Source organism: Athene cunicularia (assembly GCF_003259725.1).
Source record: "Athene cunicularia isolate RWA chromosome 7 unlocalized genomic scaffold, athCun1 chr7_part1, whole genome shotgun sequence".
Taxonomy (NCBI): Eukaryota; Metazoa; Chordata; class Aves; order Strigiformes; family Strigidae; genus Athene; species Athene cunicularia.
The window spans coordinates 37,051,450-37,062,131 of NW_020799107.1; the positions used below are offsets into that span (position 1 = coordinate 37,051,450).

At 48.4% G+C, this 10,682-nt stretch overlaps 1 protein-coding gene across 1 annotated transcript in view; it reads left to right on the plus strand.

Moving 5' to 3' along the window:
- The first annotated feature begins 2,354 nt into the window (after positions 1 to 2,354).
- KCNJ3 (potassium voltage-gated channel subfamily J member 3) overlaps positions 2,355 to 10,682 on the plus strand; it is a 45,062-nt gene continuing 36,734 nt past the window's right edge. The window contains exons 1-3 of the mRNA XM_026852539.1: positions 2,355 to 2,421; positions 2,989 to 3,164; positions 3,270 to 3,486. Of these exons, the coding sequence (XP_026708340.1) occupies positions 2,355 to 2,421; positions 2,989 to 3,164; positions 3,270 to 3,486 (460 nt within the window). The remainder of the gene's footprint in view (positions 2,422 to 2,988; positions 3,165 to 3,269; positions 3,487 to 10,682) is intronic.

Consider the following 10,682-nt stretch of genomic DNA (forward strand, 5'->3'; position numbering starts at 1 on the left):
AAAAAAAAAAAAAAAAAAAAAAAAAAAAAAAAGAGGGGGAAAAGAAAACAGGAGGGGAGGGAAAGAGGGGGGGAAGGGGAGAAAAAAGGGGGAAAAAGAGGGAAGAGGAAAGAAGAGGGAGAAAAGAAGGGAAAAAGGGGGGGGAAAGGAGGAAAAAGGGGGAAGAGGGAGAAAAAGGGGAAAAAAAGAAGGGAGAAAGAGAAAAAGGGGGAAAAGAAGGGAAGGATAAAAGAAGAAAAAATGAAAAAGGGTAAAAAAGAGAAGGGGAAAGAAAAAAAAAAAAAAAGGTTTGCAGCAGGCAGAGGGATCTCTCGCCCCGGGGGTTCTGCCACAGAAGGTCTTTCCGGCTCCCAGGAGCACGAGTATGTGATGGGGGGACACTGCTGCTTCAGAGTTTTGTATAACTTACTGCAGGTTTGTGTCAAAACCTGGGGGCTGAGTTAGTTGTAGGGCTGCTCACAGATTCTCTGCTGAAACGCTTCTTTTTTGGTTAAAGGTCATTCTGCTTGCTTGCAGTCTATGTAAAACTGGAAATCCCGATACATTTTCATTTTTAAATATATAATTTTTTTTTTCCCAGTTAAGCTTAGCTCATAGTGGAGAAAAAACCCAAATAGAAAACTTTAAAAGTGGCAGGTTAGTGCGAAGGCTCATTCATTGTCATAGTCACTTTTTTTTTAATGAATCTCCAGGATTGTAAAGAACTTGAATGAGGCTTCGCAGCCCTGCATTACACTGAGTCAAGAAGAGTCACTCAAGGTCGTTTCTCCCTAGAAACGTCTTGGCTCGGACAGCGAACCGGTCAGTCGTGCGAGTTCTCAGGCCCTGCCTTGGGCTGAGCGCTGCCCGCAGCTCGGGGGGAGTTGTAAAATAATATTTGGTTTGTCTCTAATGTTTTAGCTCTCAATCTTTATCTCGGTTCCCTCAGAGCAGAAGCAATCCTACTTGGTGTGTGTGACTTCACAGCTGAATAATGGAAAGGTTTTACCGCGGCTGTGAAACAGGAGGGTTTTGTGAGGGACGGTCTGAATTCCCCGGGAATCCCACCAGCTCCGGTGCCGGTAGTGACGTGACGGGGCCGTGGGAGTGGGAGCAGGGTTTCCTTCCCCCGCAGCCCACCCGTTTTTAACCTTTCTTCCCCATCGTTTCCCCCCCCCCCGCCCTCCTGTAGTTCACACCTCTTTCTTTGGACTGTGCCTGGCTCGAGTACCGCGTTGCCTTGTAACCCCTTTTCCATGGCTATTCCATCTGTTAAGATGTCTGTTATAGTGGAATTTTTTTCAAAATAATAGTTCGCCCTGCTCCTCCATCCTCTTCTGTGCATTGGTAGGGGGTGTCTGGCTGGTTCGGGCGGAGGTTCCAGGGCGGGTACCACTGGGTGCTGCCTCGGAAAGCATCCATGGAGGAGCACCCCGTAAAGCCAGGACATTTCGGGGAGTAGCAGCAGCAGCTGAAGACGGAAATAGAGAAACCAGAGGGTTGAACTAGCAAAGATTTTCCAACCAGACCTTTAACGGACTTCTCCAAACCGTCAGCACTGCTGACGAAGCCCGGTGCAGGCAGTTCCTAACTGCGGCTGCTCGTTGGGTCTGACCCGGGGCCACCGTTTTCCTCTGTCCCAAAGCCCGGGCGGGTGGACAGGTTTTGGTGGCCCTGGGCCAGCCTTCGCCTCCCCTGTGGCTACAACAGTATCGCAGGGCTGCGGGCTGTCTGATGGGAGCACCTCCCTCCCTAGAGCAGCTCCTTGCCCTGCTTATGGGTGCTATTTGGTGTCTTGCTCGTGGTTTTGCCTTTTTATGAAAACTAGACTCCTATCTAAAGAAAGAACAAACAAAAACCTATGGCAGGATATTTATGCAGATGTGCTCTAGATGTTTTCTTGGCTCTGATGTCTTTATCTAAAACTGCGTGGCGTGTGCTAGGATGGGGTAGGAGAGGCAGGTGTGATAAATCTGAATTTTCACACGCAGAAATTAAAGCACATTTCTGAGCTGAAACTTGACGGCAGTGAAACGCACGATTGTTTGTTTGGGATGAGATCCCTTTCAAATCCAGACACCATTCAGGGAAAATTTTAAAAATAGAAATCAAATCCTAAGCGAGGCGCATAATCCGGTTTTGCTCTGTCTGCTGCCATTTGCTTTTAGGCTCCCAGCCGCCTCCGACCTCGGGGGGACTCGGTTGTAGCTGCACCCCCCAAACCCTCCCTGGGGTCACCCGGCATCCTTGCACCCTCCGCAATGGGATTTTTTAAAAAAAAAATAAATTAAATTTTTTTAAAAAAAATCCATCCCATTTCAAGTCAGTGGTTTTGCCCGATATGGGAAGTTTCACATCCGCTGCAAATGTCGGGAATGACGGAAGTGCGTCTCAAACAGCGATTTAGCGTCAGGTTTTTGGCTGCGTGTGATGAACGCAACAGTTTGTAAAACCTTTTTAAAAAATCTGAGCGGCAAATAATGGAGAATTCTGTAACAGAAGTAATGACCCGGAAAGGCTGTAACGTTTTGTTCCTGCCTGTGTGTAATGGGGCTGGGGGGAAGACATGGAAGCTGTAGGGGGGTGTTCGGGCAGGGCTGTGCTCCCTCGGACCGGGGTGTGCAGCGTGGCACACGAGCCGGGGTGAGGACTTTGGGGGTTCAGCTCGAGGCGTGATTTTTATGGATTTGTTAAATTGGGGTTAGAGTGTGTTAGCGGGCAGCTCGGGCCAAAGCAGTAACAGCATCCCCTTCTCCGGGCTGCTTTTGTCAAAAGGGAGGGATCTGAAAACTTCCCTGGAGAGCTGCGTGCTCAGGTGGGGGGGGTGATGTTAGTTGGTGTTAGTCAGTGTTGGGGAACTTATTAGGGGAAAAGCTGGTAATTAATCCAATTGCTGCCCCTTTCTGCAAGGAGTCTGTGGACAGTCCCTTGTGGGAGGGACCCTGAGGTGGCCGTGAGCCCTCACCGCCCATCACAGCACGGATTTTGCGAGGTTTTGGGTATCTTGAGGGGAAAATGTCCTCTTGTCTGAGCCCCCCGGGCAGGGGGCCCTGTCTGGGTGCAGCGCTCCGGGCCAGCAGTTCTCCACGTTGGTCTGCAGTTATGCGTTACATAGAATTCATCCCTGCTCTTCGTGGCCCGCGCTGGGATTCCCCCTGTTTCGTGGCCAGACGGGGCTTTGCCTGGTGCGTGGTGGGTGGCAGGGATGCGGGGTGCTGGCGGGGCGCCTGGGTGCTAGCTCCAGCCGTGATGTCTCTCTCTCTCTGTCTCTCCCCTCGCTGCCCGTCCAGTCCCGCCAGACCCCGGAGGGCGAGTTCCTGCCGCTCGATCAGCTGGAGCTGGACGTGGGCTTCAGCACAGGGGCCGACCAGCTTTTCCTGGTGTCCCCGCTCACCATCTGCCACGTGATAGATGCCAAGAGCCCCTTCTACGACCTCTCGCAGCGCAGCATGCAGACGGAGCAGTTTGAGATCGTCGTCATCCTGGAGGGCATCGTGGAAACCACGGGTGAGTAGAGGGGGCAAACCCCCCCGCCAGGTAGACGCTGCCCCACTGGTCTTACCGCCCGCCTGCCAAAAACTGGGGGCTTCACCTTGCCCTTGAATCCAGCGGCAGGGCCGGAATTTGCAAGCCAGAGCCAGCCAGAGGCGTGTTTTCCTACGAAGGGAAAATGTTGGAGGGATTTTTGGCGATGTGTCTGTTACCAAGGTGATCGCTTCGGTGCTCCCGGCAGGGCGCAGAAGCCTGGGTGGCAGCAGCTGCCGTGGCTCAGCGACGGGATGCGGGGATGCCACGGCCAGTGCCTGGCTTCCCTTCCCAGCTGCGGGGGAGCCCTTAGCGGGGGGATCCGGAATATTTCTGATCATTTCTGCGGTCTGCATGCTGGTGTCCCAGAGTTTCTGAGCTGGGTGGCTTTTCTCGCGCAGGAGGCCACCTCCAACAGCCTCGGGCTGCAGTATTTCAGCAGCTCAGCCGGGTACCCAGTGGGGCTGGGGCAGGCAGAGGCGAGTCGTCTGCACTGCACAAGAAAATATCCCTGATATTTCAAGAAAAATTCCCTGCTGTAAGCATAGCTGGCTCGTGTAAGGATTTCAGGGCTGACATGCAGACCAGAGAACTCCGGGTTGTCTTTTTTTCCCCTAGTAGAACTGTTTTAAAACAGGAAGGATCGAAGAAAAAGAGTTTTGTGAATAACCCGTTAGAATTTTAAAACAAAGAGATGTGTTTGTATACCGTTGAGTTTATTTTTGTAAATATTTCTGACTTAGAAATTATACACAGGACAAAAATAAAGGAGGTATTTTCTGAACCTACAAAGCCTAACTCACATAGGCTTGCACATTTTGCGACCTACTTTTATAAGATGAGATGGATATTGGGTAAAATAGAGCAAAAACTGTGCTCTATCTTGATAAAACACGAAGGGATGAAAGGGTTTTAAAGTTCAAAAACATCTTTAAAAATGTGAGTAAATGAGAGAGGAGGAGAGTACAGAGCTGGAGGGCAGGGGGGCCAGAGGAGAACTGGTATCGGTGACAGCAGGAGCGTGTAAATACAAGGGTAAGGGCAATCTCATGTGATGGATGCCCCCCCCGCTTTTTTTTTTTTTTTTTTTTTTTTTTTTTTTTTTTTGAGTGGACACTTAGCAAGTTTAAAACTGGCAGAAAGTCAGGACACATCTCTCTGTCCTGGTGCTGCCCCAGCAGATTCTTTATGACAGTTTCCACCTCCCCTATCGTTCACCTTGAAGCCAAACCACCTTTGGCGAGGTGGGGGCTGCTCCGGGAACACCCAGTGCTCTCTGTCTGTGAACTGTGAGAAATGTTTCATGTGGGTTACGTCCCTGAATACCTCTGCTAAGGCAAGAACTGGGTTTAACTCGGGTAGTTTTCTGAGAAGTTGAGTCTGCTGCTGTGAAGTATGACTGCTGGGGCCGGGCTGGCTGAAGGTCAGGAGACGCCAACCTCAGCCTTGGTAGGACACATCACGCAAAGCAGGTTTCGTGGAAATAATATCTTGCAGAAATCTTCCATTTAAGTTATTTTAACTTATGGTTTGCATCTCGCAGCCCACAGCCACCCCAGAACAGAAGCAGTAATTTGAGGGGGATTATTAGGAATGTTATAAAATAATTTGCAGCTTACCCTGTTGGCTGTTTCGCAGAGGAAGCCGATAGGAGATTCGGTCTGTGCGTTCCTCCTCCTCGGTGTAAGGCAGGTCCCTGCCCTCGCTGCAGTGTGTACCTGCTCTCAGAGGTGCGGTACAAGTCTGAAATGTCTGCTGGCGTGGAAAGAACAGAAATAACTCACAGTTGTTTGGAAACCAGGGTGCTATTTTTGGTTAGGTGTAAAAAATATGCTGTTATTCATTTTTGGTTTGTTGTTTGTTTTTTTTTGTTTGTTTTTTTTTTGTCTCGGGAAGTCAGTGAGTAGGTCACATGTTTGAAAAGGCTTTTCCAATTAATTTCGATTTCATGTGGCAGGAGAGAGCAGCGGCGGTACCGGCGGGTCTCGCGGGGGCTGAGCGAGCCCGATTGATCTGCGTGTGGTTCGGGAGAGTCCTGTGGATGATGAATGTGCAGCCTGCGGGAAGTAGGTTGGAGGAAGATTAAATAAACTGCGGTTGATTTGCAAATTAGGCGAAGTTACAGCTGCCAGTGTTTGAAGTGGGGACTGATCTGAAGCAAATGGGAGAGGGGTTTAGGGTTTCTTTTTGGGTTTGGCTCGGTGGAGCCCAGAAGGAGCAGACAGAGGTGAGAGCTAAGGCTGAACGGAGAGGCAGGTTGAGTTACGTACGGGGTGGGTTACGTATGGGTGTGGCGGGTTGAGTTACGTACGGGGTGGGTTACGTATGGATGTGGCGGGTTGTTAGGTGTGGGATGACTTCTGCTGCCACCATCAGCCCAGCTGATGCTCCAGGCGACGCTCCCACCTGCCTTTCAGCCCTTCCAGCTTCCTGCTCAGCGTGGGAGTCCCTTCAGATGGCTCCTGCCTTACATCTCAGCTGTTACCTTATATGTTGAGTTTTGAACTACAATCACAATGTTCTGTTAATCCTACTGGGAGTGGAATTTAATTTAATTATGAGTGAAACCTGTGCAGATAGGACAGCAGCCTCCAGAGAGCAAGCCTCTTCTACAACCCTGTTCTTATGATGGGTTTCTCTCGCATCCCAGGAGTAAAATAGATGTTTACTGCAGAGTGAAGAACTTCCTACTTTCCAGCCTGTAAAGCTGCCTTTGTAGTGGTTATCTGTGACTCCATCAGTTACTGCATGGAAAAAAAAAAATCGTTTTTTTTATATCATTGAGTTGAAATTGAATTGGATTTTGAAACTCAGAAGACTTCCTTTCGATACCAGAACACAAGGAAAATGGATGGATTTGTCCAATGGTGCTGCCTTGGCATTTGGTCTCTTCCCAAAGGCCAGAGGCCGGTGCCACGGCGGCCACATCCCTGTGCTGCTGCAGACCAGGGCAGTGGTCCCCGTTGGGCCAAATCCCGGCAGACCCTGCCTGGGAACTAGTTTTGGAATTTGGACTCCGACTCTAACATTTCCTTATGAAAGCAGGTAATTTCACTCGGCTGACTTCATTCCCGAGGGGGTAGATGTGTCGTGGGCAGAGCAGCAGCTGGGGAGAACCCTTCCCCAGCAGTGGATGTGCTGCTGGGCCTCTGTGCCGCCGCTCCAGACTTGACAGCCAGCTCAGAGGGCCTGAGAAAATAACGTGACTTCTGCACCTGGGCGCTGAGCAGCCTTATAATACACCCAGTTTTCTAAAACTGCTGTCTTATTTGCTTTGGTTTGGTTTTTTGGGTTTGTTTTTTTTTTTTTGGTAAAATTGACTTGTAGAGCAATTTGGTAAAATTTCTGTGGGTTTTTTTTTTGGTAAAATTGACTTGTAGAGCATCAATACCATGGAGATAAATTGGTTTTTTACCCGTCCCAGAAATGCAGTGCAGAGGAATTGCGCCGTTCGCTCCCCTCCGCCCCGTCCTGGGCTGCAGGAGGGTCCTACCCTGGATCTTTGCTAACGGTATTTAACAGAAAAGGCTTTGATATTCATCAAAGTTCTTCAACTTGTGGAGTCTAAAGGGGGAGCTAGTGCTTTCAGCCTACACTCCTGGTTTGTTTTTCAAGTCAGTTATTTTCTGTGTCTGCCTGGGAAGTGCTGTGGAACTGCGCTTAGATCTGCAACATCCGCTGTAAAGGGCTGAGTTACTCGCACACCTCTCCCATGTCCTGTGGAGATCTGCTGGCCCCAGCGCCAAAGAGTTAGATGGCAAGGGAATAATAATAAATAACAAAAATATTTATTTTTCTTCTCTTTCGGACTGACGTGAGAGAAGTGGCCTTTAGCCTGGAACTACAGGAGGCAGAAATACCTGTAAAAACTAAACGCAGACTTCTCAGTCAACGTGAAAAGTAAGAAACAATTAAGTCATTGGAAGGAAGGATCCTTCACTGGAAGGATCAGTGGGGTGGGTTCAGGGCTCTTCGGCATGTTTTCAAGCGCTTCAACCTCGAACTATTCTGTAAATCGTGTTTTCAAGATCCGGTGGGCGATATCGTCGCGTGTCTGTGTACGCGCGTGATCGCGCGGTGCCACGGGGAGGCGTTTCACGGCGGTTAGGGTAGGGCAGGGCAGCACAGCTTAGGGGTAAATCACCTGAAGGATCCCATCTGCCGTTTCCCCTGTTATTCCTGCGCCAGTCCTCTGGTATTGCCATCTGGTGTGGGCCAGGGTGCAAGTGACTTACAAACTATAAAAAGTATTAGAAGGCATTGAGTATTCCTCACCGTAACACAGCCCTTGTATTTATAACAAATAGGGATTTAGGAGGCCTAACAGCATTTGGGTTGAGTCAGCTCTGCCGTTCGACTTGAAGCCTCTTGCTTTTCTTTAGCAGGTGCTTATGAAGACTTTTTTTTTTTTTTTTTCCCCCTGTGACTTTGTTTTCTGCTTTAATCAGTTGGATTTTGATATGCAATTTAGCAAGGGATTTAGAGAATTAGTAAATATATACAATAAATCTTGTTTTGACTGTCTGCAGGGACAGTAAAGATTTTTTTTTAGAGAAGTCTAATGAGTTGTTTAAGCAGGATCTTCTTGCTTATAAATCCCACTTGGCTGATTAAAATCACCATTTCCAATGCCTTCTCTCATTAAATCGTGTAAAAATGATTTCTCATAGATGCCTCCCAACTTGATTAAGTTAATTTACTGCCTCATCACTGAAATTTTAATTTCTGGAAATATAAATATTTCTTTATGCTTTCCTTAGCTTCCTTAATTACAGCTTTTAGTTGTTTAGCTAATACCACGTGGGAAGCGGACCCAGCTCATCCCGAAGGGGTGGTACCCGGGGTCCTCTGACCCTTCCTGGGCCTCCCTGGGGAGAACAGGGCTGCGTTTAGCAGAGCCTGACTCCCCCTCCCAGCCAGCCCTTGCTTTTAGGAAATAGAAGCAAAATATCTCAGCAGGTTGGTTTGTGGTTTTTTTCAGGAGGTCACGGGAGGGGTCGTGGCCAGCGATGCTTTAGGTAACCGTGGGTGGCTCTGGCTCTGCTCTCTACCTCCTGCATGACCCGCAGACTAAAGCTCATGGGTGAGGAGCGTGCTGGGCTCATCCCAAAGCCGGAGCCAGGAGCTTTCCCTGGAGGATGCTCAGCGCTGGCTCTCGGCTTTGGTTTATTCCCAGAGTTTGGCGTGTCAGTCAGCGATGGGAGAGTTTCACAGCTGAGATGTTCAAATGGCTTTTCAGAATCTGAAGATGGTTATGATTCATAAGGGTAATTGCTAATAATTTAGGATTATTTTTGATATATATTCAGCCCCTCCATTGTTATGATAACATATAATTTTGAAGAACACTCAAAGCATTTATTTTCAAAACCTATTGTCCTGATTTCACATTATTGTGATGGAGAATTTTAAGCTCCGCTGTCAGCAAACCTTCCTGGTGGTGTTCATGGGGAGAACAAGTCTTGACTCTTAACGCTGGATTCCCCTTCTGGGGCTTCGGCTCTGCGTGCATTTAGGATCACGTAGCCTCCTGCGATTGCTGCGTTATCCTGCGACTTACCGATAAGCTGCTGAAATCGCTAAAAAAATGAACAGTTAATAAGAACCTGAAATGTACAGAGACCCGGCAGGAATGGTACATGCATCCATTCTCAAAACTCATTAGATGTTATTTTGGAAACCTTTTAACATCATTTTCTGATTAAAGAAATCAAGCAGCCTGCCAGGCTTTTTAACTAGATAAATAGGGAATCAAAGGCTTATTCCACTGGTTTTACTTTTAAAAACATGAATAGCCTGAATTGTGAAACTGTTGGTCTCCATCGGAAGGTTTCTCTCAGAAACAGATACATGGGAATGTTTTCAAAACTCAAAACAACTTGAGTGAACAAAGCACCGTAATACAGATCTGAAGGCGAATGTGATTTAGAGAATTTCTAGGGCTATTTTAAAAATGTTTTCCCTGCGCGTTAATCTCAAGGTCGCTAAGCTTCAAAGACACCCCAGTACAAATTTAGCAGCTTTAAAGGCGAAGCATAAAATATATTTATTCTGTTTTCATCTTGCTGTTTGAATTTTGGGGAGGTTTGTGCAGGTATGGGCAAAGTGTTGTGGGCAGAGTGTAGAAGAGAGGGAAAATACTCTGGAGTTAATGGAGGAGCAAACCTGTTGCATCTCTTGAGAGCTGTTGATCCTCTCGCCCTCCCTCTCCGCTGTCTTACCATAGTTTTTGTGACCGGGTGCTGGTGTTCATAAGGAGTCATCACTCTCACTGTAGTGACGGGGCAGAAATTTGGGTGGAGAGGGTGGAGCAAGGAGCTCAGGGTCTAGAGCACACTCTTGCACAACATCGTGTGCTGGCACTGGGGATGGGTCCTTGTTTGCTCGGGGTGTGCCTGTGTGAGGATGGCACGAAGCCATCAGTGGCTTGGGTTTGGGGGACTACGGACCTGCACGTCTGTCGTGGACCTGTTCATCGTGGGCTTTGGCGAGGGATGAGGGGAGTCCTCGCCTCCCGCATCCGTGGGGGGGGACGGGGGTGTTGGGGAGCCCAAGCCAGCTTTCACCAGGGGTAACTCAGTGCCTTGATTCTCTTAGAAATCACCTCTCGGAACCACTTCTCTGCAAACTATCGCAGGATCGCGAGTGGTTGAGGTTGGAAGGTACCTCTGGAGACCGTCTGGGCCAACCCCCTGCTTAGGCAGGGCCACGTAGACCCGCTTGCCCAGGACCGTGTCCAGATGGATTTTGAACGTCTCCAAGGAGGGAGACTCCGCTGCTGGTTTAGTGCGGAGACATCAGGTGTATTACCTGGGCAGGTGACGGGAAGAGAACAGTTCAACAGTTCTACATAATGAAAGGGGACTTTTTTTTTTTTTTTTTCTTTTTCTTTTTTTTTTTTAAGGCATAACCTAAATGTGATAAAACAGTCATTTAAAAATCTTGTGGTCTTAGCAGTTCAGCAAATCTTTTTCCAATGCTGCCACTATATACGATCTTTTAGTGGAAAAACCAATATTTGTTGGTCATGCAGGCAAACACATTTGTCACTGTCAAAGTGAGGATGTGCTGAAATTGGGACCTTCATCGCCCAGCTTCCCTCTGCCCCTCCTGCAGCTGCTGCTCAGGTGCAGCACAGCCCAAGGGCTCAGCTGGATCAAAAAAAGGGAAAAAAAAAA